At 42.1% G+C, this 26,160-nt stretch overlaps 1 protein-coding gene across 4 annotated transcripts in view; it reads left to right on the forward strand.

The window, feature by feature from the left end:
* The window catches only part of uba6 (ubiquitin like modifier activating enzyme 6), a 447,925-nt gene that overhangs the window by 51,792 nt on the left and 369,973 nt on the right, over nucleotides 1-26,160 (forward strand). For all 4 annotated transcript variants that reach the window (XR_011889573.1, XM_072281896.1, XM_072281895.1 and 1 more), the window contains one exon: nucleotides 3,153-3,247. Coding sequence is in view for 3 of the 4 variants with exons in the window: in XM_072281896.1 (XP_072137997.1) it covers nucleotides 3,153-3,247 (95 nt within the window). In the remaining variant the exon portion in view is untranslated. The remainder of the gene's footprint in view (nucleotides 1-3,152; nucleotides 3,248-26,160) is intronic.

The raw sequence follows: 26,160 nt of genomic DNA on the forward strand, positions 1-26,160 counted from the left end.
AACTGATGAGCTCCTCCAGCATCTTGTGTACTGAGATGTTTGTACTTCCCAAATTCTATATTTTAATGCTGACCAAATGTTATGGATTTACAGTTGGCAACTGTACCTTCAAATCCCAAAGGTCTAAATTCACCCTCTATACCTTTACCCATCTTTCTTTATCTCCTTCCTCCTTTGCAGCATTTTGTCTAAACTTTCATTTATCAGTTTTAAAATCCGAAGTTAAATATTTTAGTATAAAATAAACTACATTTTATTGGTGTGAAATAAGTAATTATACATTGTTTTGCATAGATGTATATTTGTAGATACAGTAAAAGGTTAGGCATGTAAGTCATACATTGCCAGTTACTGATGATGTGACCCAGCGCATCCTAGGATGTATCTCTGCATCAGTTATTGCAAAAGAATGGACAGAGGAAGAAGTTTTGCAGCAGTGGGAAGAACATGTTTTAAATTCCATGTGCAGATATGCCTTCTGTAGAATTAAAATATGCAGCACAGTTTGGCCAGGTTGATTTTTAGGATTTGGGGTTTCCCGAAAGACAAGAATGTACTGTATAAGGTTGACCAAAAAAAACACTGGATCTTTGAAGATTGTGAGGAAAGCTCAATGTAATCCAGAAAATATTGATTGGTTGACAAGTAAATGTTGAGAGCAGTTGTCACTAACTGGAGAATTTGAACTAGACAAGCATAAAGTAAGTGGTACCCTTAATAATTACCTACACTAGTTGCCCATGTGCATGTCCAGTCATTTAGTTCATTCAAAATTTGATGGATTAGGTTGGGTGGGACTGCAGCGAGAGGTCATGGGTTATGGGTGAAAGGTGAAAAGTTTAAGGGAAAGTTGAGGGGAATCTTCTTCACGCAAAGGATTGTGAGGGTGTGGAACAAGCTTCCAGAGCAAGTGGTGCATGCATTTGATTTCTAAGCTTAAGAGAAGTTTGGATTGGTACATGGCTACATGGCTATGGAGGGCTATGGTCCTTGTTCAGGTCAATGGGAGTAGGCAGTTTAAATTGCTCAGCATGGACTTGATGGCCCAAAGGGCCTGTTCTGTGCTGTACAGACCATAAGACCATAAGATAAAGGAGCAGAAGGCCATTCGACCCATCAGTTCTTGTCTGCTATTTCATGGATGATCCAATTTTGCTTTCAACACCAATCTCCTGTATTCCCCCTGTATCCCTCATGTCTTGACCAATCAAAAAGCTCTCAACTTCTGCCTTAAATATACAGAGGTACTTGGTTTCCACAGCTGCCTATGGCAAAGAATTCCACAGATTCACCTCTCTCTCTGGCTAAAGAAATCCCTCCTCATCTCCATTCTAAAAGGATGCCCCTCTATTCTGAGGTGTGTCCTCTGGTCTTAGACTCGCCCACCATAGGAAACATCCTCTCCACATCCACTCTATCAATGCCTTTCACCTTTTGATGGGTCTCAAAGTGGTCAGCCCTCATTCTTCTGAATTCTAGTGAGTACAGGCTCAGAGTCTTCAAATGCTCTTCATATGACAAGCCATTCAATTTTGGAATCATTTTTGTGAACCTCCTTTAAACCTTCTCCAGTTTCAGCACATCTTTTCTAAGATAAGGGGCCCAAAACTGCTTACAATACTCCAGCTGAGGCCTCACCACTGCTTTATAATTCTCAACATTACATCCTTACTTTGATATTCTAGTCCTCTTGAAATAAATGCTAACGTGGCATTTGCCTTCCTCACGACAGACTCAACCTGCAAATTAACCTTGGGGGTATCCTACATAAGGACATCTAATTTCTTTTTTGCTTCAGTTTTTTGTATTTTCTTTCCATTTATAAAATAGTCAACCCTTTCATTTCTAAATTCTTTCATTTCATTTCCAAGAAGGCCCACCAGCGCCTTTACTTCCTGAGAAAACTAAAGAAATTTGGCCTATCCCCTAAGACCCTCACTAATTTTTATAGATGCACCATAGAAAGCATTCTTCTAGGGTGCATCACAACTTTGTATGGAAGTTGTCCTGTCCAAGACTGGAAGAAGCTGCAGAAGGTCGTGAACACGGAGCAGCACATCACACAAACCAATCTTCCGTCCTTGGACTCACTTTACACGGCCTGCTGTTGGAGCAGTGCTGCCAGGATAATCAAGGACACGACTTTTCATCCCTCTTCCCTCCGGGAGAAGGCTCAGGAGCTTGAAGGCTCGTACGGCCAGATTTGGGAACAGCTTCTTTCCAACTGTGATAAGACTGCTGAACGGATCCTGACCTGGACCTGGGCCGTACCCTCCAAGTATCTGGACCTGCATCTCGGTTTTTTTGCACTACCTTACTTTCCATTTTGCTATTTTCTATTTATGCTTTATAATTTAAGTTTTTAATATTTACTATCGATTTGTAATCCAGGGAGCGGGAAGCGCAGAATCAAATATCGCTATGATGATTGTACGTTCTACTATCAATTGTTTGGCGACTATAAAGTATAAATGCTGTTCCTTTGCCCATTCTCCGATTCTGTCTAAGTGCTTCTGTACAAGATGTACCCCAGGCTACTGTGGGAGGCGAGGGAGGAGATTGCTGAGCCTCTGGCAATGACCTTTGCTTCATCAATGGGGGCAGGAGAGGTTCCGGAGGATTGAAGGGTTTCAGATGTTGTTCCCTCATTCAAGAAAGGGAGTAGAGATACCCAGGAAATTATAGACCAGTGAGTCTTATCTCAGTGGTTGGTAAGTTGATGGAGAAGATCCTGAGAGGCTGGATTTATGAACATTTGGAGAGGCAGAATATGACTAGGAATAGTCAGCATGGCTTTGTCAAAGGCAGGTCGTGCCTTACGAGCCTGATTGAATTTTTTGAGAATGTGACTAAACATGTTGATTGTTTATCCTTACTACTGTTTGGGTGTCTGTTTCCAACTCCCATCAAAGTCTTTTCAACCTTGCAGTTCCTTAGTTCTATCTACAATGATTCAACACCTTTTGACCTTATGTCACCACTTTCTAATGTCCATTGCTCTATGACTCTCTGCTTTTGAAAGTCAAGGAATATGGGAATTAGCTGGGTAATTAATTAATTAATTGCAGTACAGCATTTTATTAAGCAATAAACCAGATGCAAGGGTCTTTACAGCCTCATCCTGTTTCTTATGCTCTTCCTTTTCATTATAGTCGGCAACGCTATGTCCTTGGAGACCATGCAATGTGTCAGATGGCTCAATCCTATGTTTTCCTAAGTGGTATTGGTGGATTAGGTGTTGAGATTGGTAAGTAAAGTTTTGATTGTGTGTTTGTATTATTGGAAGTTTAATTTTAAAATTGTTACATCAAGATAAACCAGCTTTCTCTGTGACACTTACACTTGATTGCCCATTTACAGCATATAAGTCTACAATTCATTTGTGTAATGTGGACATGAGTAGCAAGGCCAGTATTTATTAGCCATCCTGAATAGCCTTTGGAGATTGAGTGTCTTTTTGAAACGTCACAGTCCTTTGGTAAATGTGATCTAGTGATTCTTGAAATATCATTACTGAGTGATATAACAGGTTACTGTGGTAGAACATAGAACATTACAGCACATTATAGGCTCCTCTGCCCACCATGTTGTGCTAACTTTTAAGATCAATCTGACTCTTCTTTCCAACATAGTGTTCCATCTTAAAAACATCTTTGTGTCTACCTCAGAGTTTTTAAATGTTCCTAATGTACTGAAGTCTTAGGCAAACAAAAACTTGGCATAGTAATGTTAGGTATTGCACTGTACTGCTGCAAAAAAAAACCACATTCCATGACATCTGTGAGTGGTGATGAACCTAGTTCTTATATGGGTCTCTATTGTGGACTGACAGTGGGAAGGGGCAGGGAGAGGAGAATCATGGTTGGGAAAAGGTGAAGAGAGAGGGGAGGGAGCGAGAAGCACCAGAGGGACATTCTGAAATGATCACTAAACCAATTGTCAGGTGTCTCAAGGCTGGTTGTGTCTGCACCTGTACCAGTCCCTCCCCCAGCACTCCACTACTACCTGTTCCTAAGAAGGTCATTAGGAAGGGAAAGATGAATTATGAAAGGAAGCTGGTGACTAATATCAAAGAAGATAGTAAAAGCTTTTTTTAAGTATATAAAGGGTAAAAGAGAGTTGAGGGTTAGATATAGGACCAATAGAAAATGACGCTGGAGATATTGTAATGAGAGACGCAGAGATGGCTGAGGAACTGAATGCGTACTTTGCATCAGTCTTCACAGTGGAAGACATCTTCAGTATACCCACATTCAAGAGTGTCGGGTAAGTGAAGTATGTGCAGTGAAAATTCCGACTGAGAAGATGCTCAGGAGGAGTCTCCACTTAGCAGCATATGGAGTAAGATGTTTTTATCATAGCTCCATCTTTTACAACTTACTTTCCACTGCTAGATTCGTTTTAAGTTTGAAGATTTACTGAATTTGCTGAAGGATTTATGATTTAATTACAATGGCTGGAACTGAATTAAGAAGTGGCAAAACTCTTCCTGAACCTCAACAAACAGAGAAATCAGAGGAAGTCTCTACTTCAGAAAGAATGCTCTCTTTAATAGAAGTTACTAATGTGAAGATCGGTACGGTGGATACCAAAATGGATAAATTGACGAAAGCTAATGAATTGCTGGAAAAACCATCCTCGCTGTTCAGGAATCTTTGAAGAATCTGGAAGATCGTTATCAGATGCTTAAGCAGAGTACTCATAGAATTGAAAGGGAATTCGAGTTAATGAATGAAACTATCAAAGAGCAGAATTTGAAGATGTCTTTTATGTAAAGAAAATTAATGAGACTACTTCGGAATTATCAAGAATGAAGAAAACGATAAATTTGGAAAGCAGAAATCGCAGGATGAATCTACGTATACTGAGTTTGCCTGAAAATACGGAAACCGGTGAACCATTAAAGTTTTTATCAAACATGTTATATTCACTCTTTAGTGTCATCCTCGAAGTCTGTCCAATATTGGACAGAGCCCGCCAAATTCGACGTCCTAAGCCATCAGCCGAAACTAAACCATGTCCTGTAATTCTGTGCTTGCATTATTTTGTAACCAAAGAAGCTATTGCAAGGAAAAGGGATAAGCTAATTTATAACAAAGTTAAGATTTGTATAGTTGAAGATTTTACCCCAGAGATTTATGCTGAAAGAATTAAATATCGAGAAGTGACGGCGGAACTTTTTAAAATTAACTGTTGCCTGTCGCTGCGGCTTGTCTGTTGATTACTCCACCCAATGCTCATCTAAATCAGATTGGCTCTCCAGAAGATGGTTGGAAATTTATAAAATAGTTTAAGTCCACTTCGTAAGCAATTTGAAAAGTTGATCCTTAGCTGGGACTGGTTTGATGTAAGTCCGCTCCATGTTTTATGAATGCCCAGACACAGACTTGGCTAACTCACTTAGATCTGTTGTTGTTTGCTTTAACAGTTAATGTAGCTTTGAATTTAACACATGTATATTTACTTACTTTTTCCTTTGATTTGTAAGTCTTTAATATTGTATATTAGTTGATTGGATTTATCCTTTTTTTTGAATACATGGCTGCATATATTAAATGGATTTAAGATGGCCGTCATTAATTTGGTCTTAACTACTGTTAGACATAATATGAAAATATTTGGTATCTGTTTACTTCTTTATGTATTCTTTGTTAGGTCTTTTTGGTGGTGGTAACCTTTTACTTTGTAAACAGGAGCTGCCAGCTGGAGACAGGGGTTAAAGGTTATTAGAATAGCATGCCGTTCGCCTGTTGGATAGTTTCTGGGTTTCTGGGGAGGTGGGTGGATTTATTAGGTTAGTTTTTTTTTGACTGGGCAGTCCTGAGGGGTTTTTCTTTGTCAACTATTTTGCTTCTCTTTCTGATCGAGTCATGCTTCACCCTTCCTTCCAATTTAGGTTGCACCTGCGCATTAGATTACTTTATAAAATTTTAAAATTAAACTTTAAATATGAGTCTCTGGGAGCTGAACGTCCAAGGATACACGGTGTATTGGAAGGATAGGAAGGTAGGCAGAGGGGGAGGACTGGCTTTATTGGTAAGAAATGATATCAAATCATTAGAAAGAGGTGATACAGGATCGGAAGGTGCAGAATCTTTATGGGTTGAGCTAAGAAATTGCAAGGGTAAAAGGACCCTGATGGCAATTATTTATAGGCCTCCAAACAGCTGCAGGGATGTGGACAACAAATTACAACAGGAAATAGGAAAGGCTTGTCAGAAGGGCAGTGTTATGATAATTGTGGGGGATTTTAACATGCGAGTGGATTGGGAAAATCAGGTCGGCACTGGATCGCAAGAGAGAGAATTTGTAGAATGTCTGCGAGATGGCTTTTTAGAACAGCTTGTTGTTGAGCCCACTAGGGGATCGGCTGTACTGGATTGGGTGTACCGGAGGTGATTAGAGAGATTGAGGTGAAGGAACCCTTAGGAGGCAGAGATCATAACATGATTGAGTTCACTGTGACATTTGAAAAAGAGAAGCCGAAATCTGATGTGTCGGTATTTCAGTGGAGTAAAGGAAATTACAGTGGCATGAGAGAGGAACTGACCAAAGTTGACTGGAAAGGGACACTGGCGGGAAGGATGGCAGAGCAGCAGTGGCTGGAGTTTATGCGAGAAGTGAGAAAGGTGCAAGACAGGTAGATTCCAGAAAAGAAGAAATTTTCAAATGGAAAAAGGATGCAACTGTGGTTGATAAGAGAAGTCAAAGCCAAAGTTAAAGCAAAGGAGAGGGTATACAAGGAAGCAAAAATTAGTGGGAAGGCAGAGGATTGGGAAGTTTTTAAAATCTTACAAAAGGAAACTAAGAAGGTCATTAAGAGGGAAAAGATTAACTATGAAAGGAAGCTAGCAAATAATATCAAAGAGGATACTAAAAGCTTTTTCAAGTATATAAAGAGTAAAAGACAGGTGAGAGTAGATATAGGACCGATAAAAAATGATGTTGGAGAAATTGTAATGGGAGATAAGGAGATGGCGAAGGAACTAAACGAGTATTTTGCATCAGTCTTCACTGAGGAAGACATCAGCAGTATACCAGACACTCAAGGGTGGCAGGGAAGAGAAGTGTGCACAGTCACAATTACGACAGAGAAAGTACTCAGAAAGCTGAATGGTCTAAAGGTAGATAAATCACCCGGACCAGATGGAATGCACCCGCGTGTTCTGAAGGAAGTAGCTGTGGAGATTGCGGTGGCATTAGCAATGATCTTTCAAAGGTCGATAGATTCTGGCATGGTTCCGGAGGACTGGAAGATTGCAAATGTCACTCCGCTATTTAAGAAGGGGGCAAGGAAGCAAAGAGGAAATTATAGACCTGTTAGCTTGACATTGGTGGTTGGGAAGTTGTTGGAGTCGATTGTCAGGGATGAGGTTACAGAGTACCTGGAGGCATATGACAAGGTCGGCAGAACTCAGCATGGATTCCTTAAAGGAAAATCCTGCCTGACAAACCTATTACAATTTTTTGAGGAAATTATCAGTAGGCTAGACAAGGGAGATGCAGTGGATGTTGTATATTTGGATTTTCAGAAGGCCTTTGACAAGGTGCCACACATGAGGCTACTTAACAAGATAAGAGCCCATGGAATTACGGGAAAGTTACATACGTGGATAGAGCATTGGTTGATTGGCAGGAAACAGAGAGTGGGAATAAAGGGATCCTATTCTGGTTGGCTGCCGGTTACCAGTGGTGTTCTACAGGGGTCAGTGTTGGGGCCGCTTCTTTTTACATTGTACATCAACGATTTGCATTATGGAATAGATGGCTTTGTGGCTAAGTTTGCTGACGATACGAGGATAGGTGGAGGGGCCGGTAGTGATGAGGAAAAGGAGAGTCTGCAGAGAGACTTGGATAGATTGGAAGAATGGGCAAAGAAGTGGCAAATGAAGTACAATGTTGGAAAGTGTATGGTTATGCACTTTGGCAGAAGTAATAAACGGGCAGACTATTATTTAAATGGAGAAAGAATTCTAAGTTCTGAGATGCAAAGGGACTTGGGAGTCCTTGTACAGGATACCCTTAAGGTTAACCTCCAGGTTGAGTCGGTAGTGAAGAAGGCGAATGCAATGTTGGCATTCATTTCTGGAGGAATAGAGTATAGGAGTAGGGATGTGATGTTGAGGCTCTATAAGGCGCTGGTGAGACCTCACTTGGAGTACTGTGGGCAGTTTTGGTCTCCTTATTTAAGAAAGGATGTACTGACATTGGAGAGAGTACAGAGAAGATTCACTAGAATGATTCCAGGAATGCGAGGGTTAACATATGAGAAACGTTTGTCCGCTCTTGGACTGTATTCCTTGGAGTTTAGAAGAATGAGGGGAGACCTCATAGAAACATTTCGAATGTTGAAAGGCATGGACAGAGTGGATGTGGCAAAGTTGTTTCCCATGATGGGGGAGTCTAGTACGAGAGGGCATGACTTAAGGATTGAAGAGCGCCCATTCAGACCAGAAATGCGAAGAAATTCTTTTTTGTCAGAGGGTGGTGAATCTATGGAATTTGTTGCCACAGGCAGCAGTGGAGGCCAAGTCATTGGGCGTATTTAAGGCAGAGATTGATAGGTATCTGAGTAGCCAGGGCATCAAAGGTTATGGTGAAAAGGCCGGGGAGTGGGACTAAATGGGAGAATGAATCAGCTCATGATAAAATGGCGGAGCAGACTCGATGGGCTGAATGGCCGACTTCTGCTCCTTTGTCTTATGGTGTTATGGGTCTTAATAAAATTAATATAATATCTTGGAATTTAAATGGTATGAACCAAACTATTAAGCGCAGAAAGATTTTTAAGAAATTAAAAACACTAAATGCAGATATTATTTTTGTGCAGGAGACTCATATCTGTAGGCAGGATGAAAATAAAGTAAGAGGGGTATCTATCTTTCCTTTTAATACCGTTACTGATTTAATTGGAAGATATTTAATTGTCACTGGTTTGTTATGTGGTCAAAAGGTGGCTTTGGTGTGTGTATATGCACCTAATATAGATAGTCCTGAATTTTTTAAGAAGCTATTTTCTGTATTGCCAAATTTAAATGAATATAAGTTGATTATAGGCGGTGACTTTAACTGCTGTCTCAATCTGTCGATTGACAGATCCACCAATCCGTCGCTTAATAAAGCTGCGACTTGTACTAATTTTTTATTAGAAAACGGTCTGGTTGACATTTGGAGATTTAAATATCCTCAAGAATATGTATACCATAAATATTCAAGACTTGACTATTTTTTGCTGGATATGTAATTGGTGCCCTCTGTTGTTGAGTGTGCATATGATGTGATTGTGTTGTCAGATCATGCACCTATGAAACTAACTTTGGAGCTCTCTGATAATATTCGGATACCTCAGTGGAGATTTAATGTTTCATTGTTGCAAGATTTAACTTTTGTAAATGTTATTAAAGAGCAAATTTCTCTGTTTTTTGAATTAAATACAACTGAGGGAATGTCAAATTTGGTTATTTGGGATGTGATGAAATCTTAGAGGACAGATAATTTCATATTCGGTAGGTTCAAGAAGGAAAACTAAGGAGGAACTCTTACTGATCACTAATAGGATTAAAGAAATACAAACATTTGTAGATAAATTTCATTCAGTAATGCCTAGTGAAGATCGCTTTAAGGAAAGGGTGGAGCATGATTTGCTTTTGACTTTTCCCATTGATCAGCAACTTCTTAAATCCAAAAGCCAATTTTATATACATGGAGACAAGTCAGGCAAATTATTAGCTGGTCAGTTAAAAGCAATATGGTTAGAAGACAGATCCTGAAAATACGAAGACCTGATAGAACTGCAACAGTAGATCCTTATGAAATTAATAAGATATTTATGGACTTCTACTCTAATCTTTATGAATCTGAATTTTCAGATAATATTACCTTTATGAATAGTTTTTTGCAAAAATTGAATATACCTAAAATCTCTATTCAAGATATGAATACATTAGATGCAACTATTAAACAAGAGGAAATAGCAAGGGCTATATCCTCTCTCCAATCAGCTAAGGCTCCGGAACCGGATGGATATACAGTGGAATTTTATAAGACTTTTACTGATAAACTTATACCTCATTTAGGTCAAATTTTCACTGATTTTATATCCTCTGGGCCGCTCCGAAAAACTTTCTGTGAAGCTTCAATCTCTTTAATTCCTAAAAAAGATAAAGATTTATCTGAATGTGCCTCTTATAGACCAGTTTCTCTATTGAATGTGGATTTTAAAATTCTCTCTAAGATCTTGGCTAATAGACTTGAGAATATTTTACCTACTGTTATTTCCAATGACCGAACTGGATTTATTAAAAATAGATATTCACATTTTAACATTTGAAGATTATTAAATATTATTCACTCTTCTCCATCTAAAGAATCTGAATGTGTTGTTTCTCTTGATGCAGAGAAAGCCTTTGATAGAGTGGAGTGGTCTTACTTATTTGAGGTTCTGGAAAGATTTAATCTTGGCCTCGGATTTATTTCCTGGATTATGCGCCTATGGCTGCTGTTATAACTAATATTCAAAAATCTCCCTATTTTAGATTATATAGGGATACTTGACAGGGATGCCCTCTTAGCTCTTTATTATTTAACTTAGTCTTAGAACCCCTTGCTATTGCTCTTAGAGATTCTATACTGTTCAGGGTATTAAGAGAGGGGACAAAATACGCAAGGTTTCGTTATATGCAGGTGACCTGTTAGCTTATATTTCAGATCCTAGGAAATCTATTCCTTCTATGTTATATATATTTTCTGAATTCAGTACTTTTTCTGGGTATAAATTAGATTTACATGAAAGTGAGTTATTTCCTATTAATAATTACTCAGATCCAAATCATCAAATACCTTTTAGTATTGCTAAAAATTACTAAATATTTTAAGGATCTCTATACTTAAAATTATATATCCCATATAATTTTTTTCCATTAATTGGCTACACCAAACAAATGCTTTCTAAATGGTCGCCTATGACATTATCATTAATAGATCGAATTAATGCTATTAAAATGATAGTTTTACCGAAATTCTTATATATATGTCAGGCAATTCCTTCCTTTGTTCCTAAAAAGTTCTTTGACAAAATAGATTCTATAATCTTATATTTAGAACAATAAAAATCCTAGATTGAGTAAACCCTTACTGCAGAAATTAAAAAAGGATGGTGGTATGGCTTTGCCTAACTTTAGAATGTACTATTGGGCAATTAATGTTTGATATATTACTTTTTGGTTTCACTATTCAGATATACGTGAATGTCCTTCATGGTTGGATTTGCAGGAAAACTCGGTGAAAGGATTCTCTTTGGCCTCTTTACTGGGAGCTCCTCTTCCCTTTTTGTTTTCTAAGATTAGTAGACAAGATTTTAATCCCATTATTAAACATACATTAAGAATTTGGTTTCAGTTTCGTAGATTTTTTTAGTTAAATAATTTTATTCTTTCTAGTAATATCCATCTCAATTATTTTTTCAAACCATCACTTTTGGATAAGGCCTTTTTAATTTGGAAAACCAAGGGAATAATAATTTCTTCAGGTTTGTTTTTAGGGGACTGCTTAATGTCTTTTTCTCAGTTCGTCGATAAATATAATTTATCTAATGTACACTTATTTAGATATTTACAAATTAGGGATTTTTTATGTGGTTTGTTGCCAAATTACCCCTCTGCTTATCCACCTACTATGACAGACGCTCTCTTTCAGTTTAAACCATTTAAAAAAGGGTTGATAGCTATAATCTATAAACGGTTACTGAACTCACGAATGATATCTAATGATAAAATTAAACGTGCTTGGGAATCAGAATTTCAAAAGTCATTTTCAGATAATCAATGGAGTAAAATTTTTCATTTGGTTAACAACTCATCTATTTGTGCCCGTCATTCCTTGATACAGTTTGAGATAGTACTTCGGGCCCATATGTCAAAGGATAAACTAGTGCGTATTTTCTCCAATATCAATCCTATTTGTGACAGATGTAATACTGAGCTCAGCAACTTTTATATGTGTTGCTTGAATTTCCAGCATCTGCAGAGCCTGGCCTGCTGCGTTCACGAGCAACTTTTATGTGTGTTGCTTGTAATACTGAGCTGGCCACTTTAACTCATATGTATTGGTCTGGTATAAAGCTAGATAACTTTTGGAGAGATGTTTTTAAAATGCTATCAAAAGTCTTGGATCTACAACCGAATTTGCTTACGGCAATTTTTGGGATTATCCATGGGAAGCAGGAAATATTCCTGTTTCCGCTCAACGTATGATAGCCTTTTTGACCTTACTGCCTAGGAGAGCCATTTTATTGAAGTGGAAGGATTCTAATCCACCTATGGCCTTTTATTGGCCCTCCTCCATTATGTCCTGTTTAAGTTTAGAGAAAATAAGAAGTTGGGCATTTGATACATCCTTTAAATTTGAGCAAATCCGGCGATCTTTTATCCAGTATTTTCATTTAATTTGATTTATTACTCTTCCCATCTTTTTTTTTCAAAGTTTTAGATTTGATCAGAAAGTCTTTCTTTTCTTTTTGGTTGTATCCTCAAAATGGACTGCCCAGTCCCTTTTGTTTTGTTTTTTTTATATATGGTGTAGTGAGTTTTTTTTCTCTCCATTCAAAACTCAATGTTTTTTCTTTCCTCTTCATTAACTGATAAGAGGAGAATTGCTGTTTTCATTTTTTTTAGTCATATATTTTATACTAGTTTAACAATATGTATGATTTTGACAATGTCTATCTTAATCTCAGTTTGTATTGTTATTGATATATATATTTGAGATAATTCTCCTCTTGATTGTATTTATGTTCCTTTTAAATAAAAAGATTGATAAAGAAAGAGAAGATTCTCAGGAAGCTTAATGGTCTGATGGCAGATGCAGTTTAATTTGGATAAATGTGAGGTTATCCACTTTGATGGCAAGAACAGGAAGGCAGATTACTATCTGAATGGTGTCAAGTTAGGAAAAGGGGAAGTACAACGAGATCTAGGTGTCCTTGTTCATCAGTCACAGCAGGTACAGCAGCCAGTGAAGAAAGCTTCATAGCAAGGGGAGTTGAGTATAGGAGCAAAGGGGTCCTTCTGCAGTTGTACAGGGCCCTGGTGAGACCACACCTGGAGTATTGTGTACAGATTTGTTCTCCAAATTAGAGGAAGGGCATTCTAGCTATTGAGGGAGTGCAGCGTAGGTTCACGAGGTTAATTCCTGGGATGGCGGGACTGTCATATGTTGAAAGATTGGAGCGACTGGCGTTGTATACGCTGGAATTTAGAAGGATGAGAGGGGATCTGATTGAAACATATAAGATTATTAAGGGATTGGACGCGCTAGAGGCAGGAAACATGTTCCCGATGTTGGGGGAGTCCAGAACCAGAGGCCACAGTTTAAGAATAGGGGTAGACAATTTAGAATGGAGTTGAGGAAAAACTTTTTCACATAGAGGGTTGTTCTGTGGAATGCTGTCCCTCAGTAGGCAGTGGAGGCCAATTCTCTGGATTCTTTCAAGAAAGAGTTAGATAGAGCTCTTAAAGATAGTGGAGTGAAGGGATATGGGGAGGAGGCAGGAAAAGGGTACTGATTGTGGATGATCAGCCATGATCACAGTGAATGATGGTGTTGGCTTGAAGGGCTGAATGGCCTACTCCTGCACCTATTGTCTATTGATGGAATGCACCCTCAGGTTCTGAAGGAAGTAGCTGGAGAGATTGCAGAGGCATTAACAATGATCTTTCAAGAATCGATAGGTTCTGGCATTGTACTGGATGACTGGAAAATTGCAAATCCGCTATTTAAGAAGGGTCGGAGGCAGCAGAAAGGAAACTATAGACCTGTTAGCCTGACATGAGTGTTTGGGAAGTTGTTGGAATGGACTGTTAGGGACAGGATTATGGATTATGGAGTACGTGGAGGCTCATGACAAGATAGGCCAAAACCAGCATGGTTTCCTGAAAGGAAAATCCTGCCTGACAAACCTACTGCAATTTTTTGAGGAAATTAAAAGCAGGCTAGGCAAAGGAGATGCAGTAGATGCAGCGTACATGGATTTTCAGAAGGCCTTTGACAAGGTGCCACACATGAGGCCGCTTAGCAAGATAAGAGCCCGTGGAATTACAGGGAAGTTACTAGCATGAGTGGAGCATTGGCTGATCAGCAGAAAACAGAGAGTGGAAATAAAGGGATCCTATTCTGGCTGGCTGCCAGTTACCAGTGGAGTTCCACAGGGGTCGGTGTTGGGACCGCTGCTTTTTTACGAAGTATGCCAATGATTTGGGCGATGGTATTAATGCATTTGTGGCTAAATTTGCAGATGATACAAAGATAGGTGGAGAAGTGGGTAGTGTTGAGGAAACAGAGAGCCTGCAGAGAGACTTAGTTAGTTTAGGAGAATGGGCAAAGAAGTGGCAAATGAAGTACAATGTTGGAATGTTTATGGTCATGCACTTTGGTGGAATAAATAAATGGGCAGACTGTTATTTAGGTGGGGAGAGAATTCAAAATGCAGAGATGCAAAGGGACTTGGGTGTCCTTGTGCAGGATACCCTAAAGGTAAACCTCCAGGTTGAGTCAGTGGTGAAGAAGGCGAATGCAATGTTGGCATTCATTTCTAGATTTATAGAATATAAGAGCAGGGATGTGATGTTGAGGCTCTATTATAAGGCATTTGTGAAACCACACTTGGAGTTTAGGGCTCCTTATTTTAAAAAGGATATACTGATATTGGAAAGGGTTCAGAGAAGATTCATGAGAATGATTCCAGGAATGTAAGGGTTACTGTATGAGGAACGTCTGGCAGCTCTTGGGCTGTATTCCCTGGAGTTCAGAATGAGGGGGAATCTCATAGAAACATTGTGAATGTTAAAAGGCCTGAACAGATTAGATATAGCAAAGTTATTTCCTATGGTAGGACAAGAGGGCATGACTTCAGGATTGAAGGACGTCCATTTAGAACAGAGATGTGGAGAAATTACTTTAGTCAGAGGGTGGTAAATCTGTGGACTTTGTTGCCATGAGCGCTGTGGAGGGTAAGTCATTGGGTGTATTTAAGGCAGAGATAGATGGGTTCTTGATCAGCCAAGGCATCAAAGGGTGTGGTGAGAAGGCAGAGCAATGGGGATGACCGGAAGAATTGAATCAGTCCATAATTGAATGGCAGAGCAGACTCGATGGGGTCGAATAGCCTACTTCTGCTCCTGTATCTTACGGTCTAGTGTTCAACCCTGGCCATTCCCAATGTCCTTCGCTCCTGCCAGCTTTACAAAATGGCTTTCTGCACCACATTAACAAATACAGTACTGTGCAAAAGTCTCAGACGCTTTAGCTACATATATGTGCTGAAGTACTGTATCTGCCTCTACCATTACCCCAAGAAGTGGACTCAGTGGACCCACTATCTTCTGTGGGGGTCAAAAAAATTACCTGACATCTGCCTATACATTTGTCCAATCACCCTAATATTATGCCCCCTCATATTAGCTTTTTCTACTTGGGGAAAGGTGTATGGCTATCCATTCAGTCTATGCCTCTTATCATTTTGTATACGTACAGTGCCTGAAAGAAGTATTCATCCCTCCTCCCTTGGAAGTTTTCATGTTTTATTGTTTTATAACATTGAATCTCAGTGGATTTAATTTGGCTTTTCTAACACTGATCAACAGAAAAAGTCTCTTTCATTTCAAAGTGAACACAGATCTCTACAAAGTGATCTACCTTAATTACAAATATAAAACACAAAATAATTGATTTCATAAATATTCACCCCCGCATAACAGGCTCTGGAGTTCACAAAAACAAAAAAAAATCCAGCAAGTTGATTTAACAAGATGTTTTCACTCACAGAACAGCCACTTGCTGAATTTTTTTTTTATCTTTGTAAACTCCAGAGTCTGTTGTGCGTAAAAATCCCAGGAAATCAGCAGTTTCTGAGATACTCAAATCACCCTGGGAGGCAGCTAATTAATTAGCTTGTTTATGGGGTGCATGAGAGGGGTAGCACTTCTAGATGTGGGGGCTTGTTGCACTCCTTGGAGTGGCTCATCATCTGTTGGTCCCCACCAACGCCCAGCTCTCACCTGTGGCTCCTCGTAGTTGTTTGCATGCGACAGCGGCCACACCCTGGGCAACAGCTTCGACAGGCCGGCTAAACCAGGTGAGGGTAGCCAACGGGTCCGAAACCCTTGGTGAGATAGGAATTTGCTCATCTCAGCATGCGAAGACTGGCAGGCAGAGGAAACCCCGGCGGTTCAACGGCTGAGAAGGCGTTGCAGCAGCGCATTGTGGAGTGCGTAGGGCACGGCAGAGCACTTAAGAAAACACGGCCATCCAGTGCAGCCAAGGAAGTTACCAGACGTAATGATTCTTCGTGCCACTGGATCCTGACTTCTGGGGCTAAGAGAGTGGGATCGTCTCTGTACAACGCTTTTCCACTTTAATATCTTTCACACATTGTTTACATTGCGCAACATTCATCTCCCAACTTTCAGTTCCTACCAGTCTTCTACAAGTCTTACGGCGATGGGGGAAGTGGCGAAGCAACAGGTGGAGGTGACCACTGGGAGTTGTAGTCACAAACCCTCACATAGGCGACCTTTGGACAAGTGGTCGTTCTTCTCTGTACCTAGGGCAGCAGAGGAGTCTGGCAGCACCAGTGGCGACTGAGCAGCCCTTTTTAGGACAGCTCTGCTCACCCTTTGATGGGCAGGGGCTAGAAAAGGTGGCCTAAATATTGTCTTCCCTACAGACAGATTACTGGCCCCCTTGCCGCAGCTGGCAGTTCATCCGCCAATGGGGTTACACTCAAAGGAGAAGAATCATGGATAGAGAGAACTCAGCAAGAACCCAAAGAAGAACAGCTCTTGTTGCCAATGAACTTGTACGCTATAACATCGATATCGCAGCCCTAAGTGAAAGCAGGCTTGCGGAGGAAGGATCCCTGACTGAAACCACCAGCGGCTACACTTTCTTTTGGAAAGGAAAAGCGCAAGTTGAAGAGAGCATTCATGGAGTTGGATTTGCAGTCAAGTCCAGCTTCCTGAAACAACTCTCTGACCTGCCGGTGGGAATCAACGAAAGGCTTATGTGGCTACGTCTGCCCCTCAGCCACAAATGTAACGCAACAGTCATCAGCGCTTATGCCCTCACCATGAAACAGCAAATACAAGACCATTGAACAGTTCTACGCCGACCTTAGCTCTGTTCTGTGCTCAGTCCCTGCTAACGACAAACTAATCCTGCTCGGTGACTTCACTGCCTGAGTAGGCTGCGATCACAGTCGCTGGGAAGGGGTTCTAGGCAAACATGGTATTGGCAATATGAACAGCAACGGTCTCTTGCTCCTTAGCAGATGTGCAGAATACGAACTTCTCATCACAAACCCATAGACTGGCGAACAAGTACAAGGCAGCATGGATGCACCCAAGATCCAAACATTGGCATATGATCGACTATGTTATAGTACGTTGCCGAGACATCCGGGATGTCCTCATCACCAGAGCTATGCAAGGAGCGGAGTGCTGGACTGACAACAGGCTTGTTCGCACCACATTGAAGCTACGTATTGCTCCCCACCATCCCAAGCGCCCTAAGTTAATCAGAACAGCTTTTAACACAGACAGACTCCAAGAGCCGCTGTATCTTTGCAAGTTTCAGACCACCCTTGATGAGAAGCTGTCTGCCAATGGACCACTAACTGGTGGGCCAACCCGAGAAGTGGAAACAGTTTAGAAAGATGGTGATGGTGACAGCAAAATCAGTTCTCGGCCCCAAGGACCGGAACCACCAAAATTGGTTTGACGAGAATGACAGTGCCATCAAAGATCTCCTGGCCAGGAAGAACAAAGCATTCGTGGAGTGGCAAAACAGCCCAAGCTCCATTCCCAAAAAAGAGCAGTTCAAGTCCCTTCAGGCCCATGCCCAACGGGAAATTAGCAAGATGCACGGGATAGGAAAGCTGAAAAGGTGTAATGCTTAGCCGACATCAACAACATGAAGCTGCTCTACAACTCCGTCAAGATGATCTTCGGCCCCTCAAGATCTGGCTCATCTCCTCTGTTGTCCGTTGATGGAACCATACTGCTAAAGGATAAAAAGAGCATCCAACATAGATGGAAAGAGCATTTCAGCCAGCTCCTCAACTGCCCTTCATCAGTCGACCAGTCTGCTGTGGACCAAATCCCCAACAGCCTATTCACGAGGAACTAGATGATCCTTTACTTTACTTTACTTTATTGTCGGCAAACAATTGATACTAGAGCGTACAATCATCACAGCGATATTTGATTCTGTGCTTCGTGCTCCCTGGATTACAAATCAATAGTAAATAGTAAAAATTTAAATTATAAATCATAAATAGAAAATAGAAAAGGGAAAGTAAGGTAGTGTAAAAAAAAAAAAACCAAGAGGCAGGTCCAGATACTTGGAGGGTGCGGCCCAGATCAGGATCCGTTCAGTAGTCTTATCACAGTTGGAAAGAAGCTGTTCCCAAATCTGGCCATACGAGTCTTCAAGCTCATGAGCCTTCTCCCGGAGGGAAGAGTGGGCCGTGTCCTTGATTATCCTGGCAGCACTGCTCCGACAGCGTGCGGTGTAAAGTGAGTCCACGGACGGAAGATTGGTCTGTGTGGTGTGATGTGCTGCGCCGTGTTCACAATCTTCTGCAGCTTCTTCCAGTCTTGGACAGGACAACTTCCATACCAGGTTGTGATGCACCCTGGAAGAATGCTTTCTATGGTGCATCTATAAAAATTAGTGAGGATTTTAGGGGACAGGCCAAATTTCTCTAGCTTTCTCAGGAAGTAAAGGCGCTGGTGGGCCTTCTTGGCAGTGGACTCTGCTTGGTTAGACCAGGTCAGGTCATTTGTGATATTGACCCCGAGGAACTTAAAGATTTTCGTCATAGTCATACTTTATTGATCCCGGGGGAAATTGGTTTTCGTTACAGTTGCATCATAAATAATAAATAGTAATAGAAATTGAAATAGTTAAATAGTAATATGTAAATTATGCCAGTAAATTATGAAATAAGTCCAGGACCAGCCTATTGGCTCAGGGTGTCTGACCCTCCAAGGGGGGAGTTGTAAAGTTTGATGGCCACAGGCAGGAATGACTTCCTATGATGCTCTGTGCTGCATCTCGATGGAATGAGTCTCTGGCTGAATGTACTCCTGTGCCCACCCAGTACATTATGTAGTGGATGGGAGACATTGACCAAGATGGCATGCAACTTCGACAGCATCCTCTTTTCAGACACCACTGTGAGAGAGTCTAGTTCCATCCCCACAAAATCACTGGCCTTACGAATGAGTTTGTTGATTCTGTTGGTGTCTGCTACCCTCAGCCTGCTGGCCCAGCACACAACAGCAAATATGATAACACTGGCCACCACAGACTCGTAGAACATCCTCAACATTGTCTGGCAAATGTTAAAGGACCTCAGTCTCCTCAGGAAATAGAGACGGCTCTGACCCTTCTTGTAGACAGCCTCAGTGTTCTTTGACCAGTCCAGTTTATTGTCAATTCATATCCCCAGGTATTTGTAATCCTCCACCATGTCCACACTGACCCCCTGGATGGAAACAGGGGTCACCGGTACCTTAGCTCTCCTCAGGTCTACCACCAGCTCCTTATGACCTGTTCCACTTGCGCACCACCGATGTAAATTGGGTCGTGCAGTCCGCTACTCCTTCTGAAGTCAACAACCAATTCCTTCGTCTTGCTGACGTTGAGGGATAGGTTATTGTCTTCACACCATGCCACCAGGTTCCTAATTTCCTCTCTGTACTCAAACTCATTACCCGAGATACGGCCTACAATTGTGGTGTCATCAGCAAACTTATATATTGAGTTCGATGGAAACTTGGCTACACAATCATGGGTGTACAGTAAGTACAGCAGGGGGCTGAGTACACAGCCTTGTTGGGCACCAGTGCGCAGAGTGATTGTAGAGGAGAGCTTGTCCCCTATTTTTACAGCCTGGGTCCTGTCTGTGAGGAAGTTGAAGATCCAGCTGCAGATCTGAGTGCTAAGGCCCAGGTTCCGGAGGTTAGGAATCAGTTTATTTGGAATGATGGTATTAAAGGCAGAGCTGTAGTCAGTGAAAAGGAGCCTTACATATGCTTCTTTATTCTCCAGGTGCTCTAAGGAGGAATGTAGGGCTAGAGAGATGGCATCTGCTGTTGACCTGTTGCTCTGGTAGGTGAATTGCAAAGAGTCGAGGTTGACCGGTAGGCTGCGGTTGATGTGTGCCATAACCAATCTCTCGAAGCACTTCATAGCAATTGATGTCAGAGCCACAGGTTGATAGTTATTCAGGCATGCACGGCTTGCAACCTTGCTCTTCTTAGGCACCAGGATTATTGTTGCCTTCTTAAAACACGAGGGGACCTTAGACTGAAGCAAGGAGCAGTTGAAGATGTCAGCAAACACTAGCTAGCTCACTTGCACAGGCCCGGAGAACCCGTCCCGGGACGCCATCTGGGCCCGTTGCCTTCCTTGGATTTATCTTCAGGAAGGCCTTTCTAACGTCCTCCTCGGTGACGATGAATCTCAATACCACCAGGTCCAGTTCATCCGGAGAGAGTGGGACGCTCCTCTTCTGTTCAAATCTTGCGTAGAATACGTTAAGTTCATCAGGAAGAGAAGCGCTACAGTTATTGATATCCCCAGCCTTTTCTTTGCGCCCAGTGATCTCATTTAGACTCTGTCATAGTCTACCGGCATCCTTCTGGTTAGCCTGGGCTTCCAACTTGGCTCGATATTGCCTGTTGGCGCCCTTAATGGCTTTCCGGAGTTCACGCCTGGATTCCGTGTAGCGACTGGTATCCCCGGAGCTGAAAGCCGCAGCTCTAGCCTTCAAAAGGGGACTTGACCTCATAATTCATCCAAGGTTTCCGGTTAGGGAATACCCAGATTGTCTTGTGAGACATCTGCATTTCCTCTGCTGTCCGTGACAGCTGAGGCATACTCATTGAGGTTAGTTGCCAGTCCTTGGATACTAACCAGTTCACTTATTCAAAGCAGTCACGAAGGACCTCATCCGATAGATGAAGTCAAGAAGGCTATCATGCAGATGAACAGTTGCAAGGTGCCCGGCAAGGATGGAATACCTGCTGAACTGTACAAGGCACTCAGCAAGGAATCACTTGAGGCTTTCCACAGCACCCTGACTGGCATTTGGGAAGAAGAAGAGATGCCCCCTGACCCCCTGATAATCGCCCTCTACAAGAATTTAAGGTTCCAGGACCGACTGTGGGAACTACACAGGCATCTCACTATCTTCCATTGCCAGAAAAATCCTTGCCCGCATCATCCTCAAACAGACTGATTCCAACGGTGTCAGAAGAGAACCTTCCCGAGTTGCAATGCAGCTTTTGTCCCGAACGCAGCACTGTCGATATGATCTTTGCAGTGAGACAGATACAGGAGAAGTGCCTGGAACAGAACATGACATTATACTCTGTCTTCATTGATCTGATGAAGGCGTTTGACACAGTCAACAGAAACGCGCTGTGGATTATCCTTTGAAAGCTTGGCTGCCCGCAGAAATTCACTGCACTCATCCGCCTGCTCCATGATGGCATGACAGGAGAAGTGTTCTCAGATGGTTCCCCATCTGAGACTTTCAACATCTCAAATGGTGTGAAGCAAAGGCATGTTCTAGCACCAGTGCTCTTCAACCCAAATGCTGAAGCATGCTGTTAAGGACCTAGACCTGGGTATTTACATAAGATATTGCCTAGACAGATCGATGTTTGACCTGGGACGCTGAGGGTCATCACTGAAGCCCTGTTTGCTGATGACTGTGCCTTCGTGGCCCACCAGGAGAACCACCTGCAGATGATTGTCGACAAGTTCTCCGCAGCCTCAAAGCTGTTCAGCCTGATAATCAGCCTTGGTAAGACAGAAGTTCTTCAACAACCTGTACCAAACAGTCACCCTCCTCAGCCATGCATCGCCATCGACGGCACTGTCCTGAAGAATATGGAGAGCTTCAAGTATCTAGAAGGCACCATCTCCAGTGGCGGATCCCTTGACAAAAAGATCATAGCAAGGATCCAGAAAGCTAGCCAGGCACTCGGGAAACTCCGTGTCAGAGTTCTGGAGGACAAGGGCATTCAGCTTTCAACCAAACTCAAGGTGTACAAGGCTGTGGTCCTCACCTCTCTCCTGTACAGCTGCGAAACCTGGACCCTGTACCACAGGCACATCAAACAGCTGGAGCAGTTTCACATGCGCTCTCTGCGGTCAATCATGAGGATTCGATGGCAGGACCGAATCACCAACCAGGAAGTCCTTGACAGAGCCAACTGCACAAGCATTGAGGCAAAGATCCTCCAGGCCCAGCTATGCTGGACTGGCCATGTAATCTGCATCGGTGAAACAAGAATCCCCAGGCAGCTGCTCTACGGTGAGCTTGAGCATGGCAGTCGCAATCAGGAAAAAGATTCAAAGACAATCTGAAATCATACATCAAATGGGCAGACCTCCAGCCTCAACAACTTGAGGAGTCTGCAGCTGACAGGGCTGCGTGGTGCGCCCTGACTAGAAAAGTTGCATCTGACTTTGTGGATGCCCGAAAGCAGCGACTTGCAGCAGCACGAGACTAATGGCACAAAGCTGTGTATGCACCTGTCCTAACAACTGCCATTCCATGTCCAAGCTGCAACCGCATGTGTGCTTTGGCCTTCGGCCTCCAAAGCCACATGCGTATCCACAGGTGACTGCACAATGTTTAGTCTTCCTCGGACCCCGACAGACAACCACCTATTTTGGCTTTTTTCTTGAAGAGATGCCAGATGCGCTCTGGCTAGCACTGCACCCCTGGCAAAAACTACACCGTGAAGACAAAAGAACACTTCAAGCAGTTCTGTGAAAAGGTTATTGAAAAGCAAAAGTCAGGAGATGGAGACAGAAAATTTCCAAGTCACTGAATACCTCTTGTAGTACAGTTAAGTCAATCATCGAGAAATGGAAAGAATATGGCACAGCTGTAAATCTGCCTAGAGCAGACCATCCTCAAAAACTGAGTGACCGTGCAAGAAGAGGCTGAGTGACGGAGGCCATCAAGAGACCTGTGACAACTTTGGAGAAGTTACAAGCTTCAGTGGCTGAGATGGGAGAGATTGTGCATACAACAACTGTTGCCTGGGTACTTCACCAGTTGCAGCTTTGTGGAGAGTGGCAAAGAGAAAGCCAATGTTGAGAAAAAACTCTCATGAAACCTTGGCTAGAGTTTGCCTGAAGTCAGCTGGAAGAAGGTTCGATGTTCCAATGAAACCAAAATTGACATTTTTGCTCATCAGACTAAACACTATGTTTGGCATAAGCTAAACACTGCACATCGTAAAATAGACACCATTCCTACCGTAAAGCATGATGGTCACTGCATGTGAGTATGCTTCATTGTAGCAGGCCCTGGAAGGCTTGTGAAGGTAGAGGGTAAAATGAATACAGAGAAATCTTGGAGGAAAGCCTGATGCAGTCTGCAAGAGAACTGCAACTTGGGAGAAGATTTGTTTTCCAGCAAGACAAAGACCCCAAGCATAAAGCCAAAGATACACAGGAATGGCTTAAATACAACAAAATTAATGCCCTGGAGTGGTGAAGTCAGAGTCCAGACCTCAATCCAATTGAGAATAGTTGGCTGGACTTGAAAACGGTTGTTCACTCATGACCCCATGCAATCTGACAGAGCTTGAGCAGTTTTGTAAAGAAGAATGGGGAAAAATTGCAGTGTAGATGTGCAAAGCTGATAGAGATCTATCCACACAGACTCAAGGCTGTAGTTGCTGCTGAAGGTGCAGCTACTAAATACTGGCTTGAAGGAGGTGAATACTTAATGCAAACAATTATTTTTGTGTTTTATATTTGTAATTAATTTAGATAATTGGTAGCAATCTGTTTCCATTGAGACATGAAAGATTTTTTTTTCTGTTGATCAGTGTGAAAAAAACCAAGTTAAATCCACTGTGATTCAATGTTGTAAACCAGTAAAACATGAAAACTTCCAAAGGGGGTGAAAACTTTTTATTGGCACTTTAGGTGAAAGGTTGGGTATGGGTCGAATCGAGCTGCTGGGCCCAGGCCCAAAAGTGTTTTGAAGTGGCAGGGCCCAGGTCTGAGAGCGCAAAATGACCTAAGGTGTGACTGAGTTAAGCAGCTGATTGAAAAGTTCAGGGTATTGGGGCCGGATGAGAGGGATGAACCAGTGTTCAGCTCACGGCTCCATGAGGTTTACTTGTCTCTTCAGTTCTGACTGTTATTTGCTTACCTTTATTGTTTGTACAATTTGCTTTTTTCCGGGCATTAAGTTGTTTTTTTAATGACTTCTATTGGATTTCTTGGTTTTCTGGCTGCTTGTAAGGAGATGAATAAATGTACTTTGAAGCATCAAATTATCATCTGACATCTGCTATTTAAATACTTTATTAATTTATCTTGTAGGTGGGAAACATCTAGAAACATGTTAATAGAGTTTTCAAAAGATTTAGTTGAATTATTTGGTGGATCCATTATCAGATTTTGAAGGAAAAAAAGAGAGTAACAGGATTCTTAACAGTGTTTATGAGCAGAGGCATCTTAGGGTCCAGATGAACCCTGAAAGTAGCTATGTAGGTAGATACGGTGGTTAAGAAGGCATATGACATACTTCCCTTGATTATACATTGAGTTCAAAAGTCAAGAAGTTATGTTGCAGCTTTATAATACTTAGGCAGTGTCTGGAGTATTGCATACAGTTATGGTCTCCCCACTGTAGGAAGGATGTTGAAGCTTTGAAGAGGGTGCAGAAGAGGTTGGACAAACCTGGGTTATTTTCTCTAGAGTTGCGGAGCTGAAGGGAAGATATGATAGAGGTGTATAAGATTATGAGAGGCATAGTTTGCGTAGATAGACTATATCTTCCCAAGGTTGAAATGTCTAATACTAGAGGGCGTGCATTTAAGCTGAGAGGGGAATTTCAAAGGAGGTGCAAGGTGCCTGAGATAGTGGTAGAGGTAGATACATTAGGGATTTTTAACAGACGTTTAGATGGCACGTATATAGACGGTTTAAGTGACTGCTCGCTGGTGGCCATGGAAATGCAACAAATAACTAAATACTTAGTTATTCAGAAACAAGAGAAAATCTGCAGATGCTTGAAATCCAAGCAACAGACACAAACACTAGAGGAATGGGAATGGAAAGTGGAATTAAAATGGGTGGCCTCTGAGAGATCCCTTTTTTATCTGACAGATGGAGCACACCTTTCCCTCCCCCCGCCCCACCACTTTCTGCAGGGATTGCTCCCTACGTGACTCTCTTGTTCATTCGTCCCTCCCCACTGATCTCTCTCCTGCCACTTACCCTTGCAAGCGGAACAAGTGCTACATCTCCTCCCTCACTACCATTCAGGGCTTCAACAAGTCTTTCCAGGTGGGGTGACACTTTACCTCCAACCTGCTGGCATGAACATCGATTTCTCGAACCTCTGGTATTAGCCTTCCTCTTCACCAATTCCTCATTCCCTTTTCCCTCTCTCACCTTGCTTCCCTCTCTCTCCTTGCTTGCTCATTGCCTCCCTCTGAATCTGTTCCCCTTTTCTTTCTTCCATGGCCTTCTGTCCTCTCCTGTTAGACTCCCTGTTCTCCAGCCCTGTATCTCTCTCACCAATCAATTTCCCAGCTCTTTACTTTACCCTCCCCCCGTTACACCTATCATCTTGTGTTCCTCCCTCCCCTCCCCCTCACTTTCTGACTCTGACTCCTCATCTGTTTTACTCCAATCTTGATGAAGAGTTTCAGCCCGAAATGTCAACTGTACTCTTCCATAGATGCTGCCTAGCCTGCTGAGTTCCTCCAACATTTTTTGTGTGTTACTTAGTTATTCACACTTTTTCTGATAAGTGATCATTGCAAACAAGCCTGTGGCTCCCTGTTGAAGTAGAGCTGAATTATCTGTACTATCTGGCATTTCTGTGGTGTGGCATGGCTGGTGTCTCACAGGGACAGAATGTTTGCAGCATGTTTGGGCTGGAGTTGTTTGAGTAGACTTGAAGATAATTTGATGTGGCAAGGAAAGATCAGAGGTTTGATCTACTTAAGAGCCGAGCAGAAATGGAAAGGTCAGGTGCTGGCCTTGTCGAAGCAGTGGAGCCCGATCCCGTGGGCAAGGAACAGCCTGGATGATTTAAGCAGCAGGTTAGAT

This window comes from Mobula birostris, chromosome 17 (genome assembly GCF_030028105.1).
Source record: "Mobula birostris isolate sMobBir1 chromosome 17, sMobBir1.hap1, whole genome shotgun sequence".
Classification (NCBI taxonomy): Eukaryota; Metazoa; Chordata; class Chondrichthyes; order Myliobatiformes; family Myliobatidae; genus Mobula; species Mobula birostris.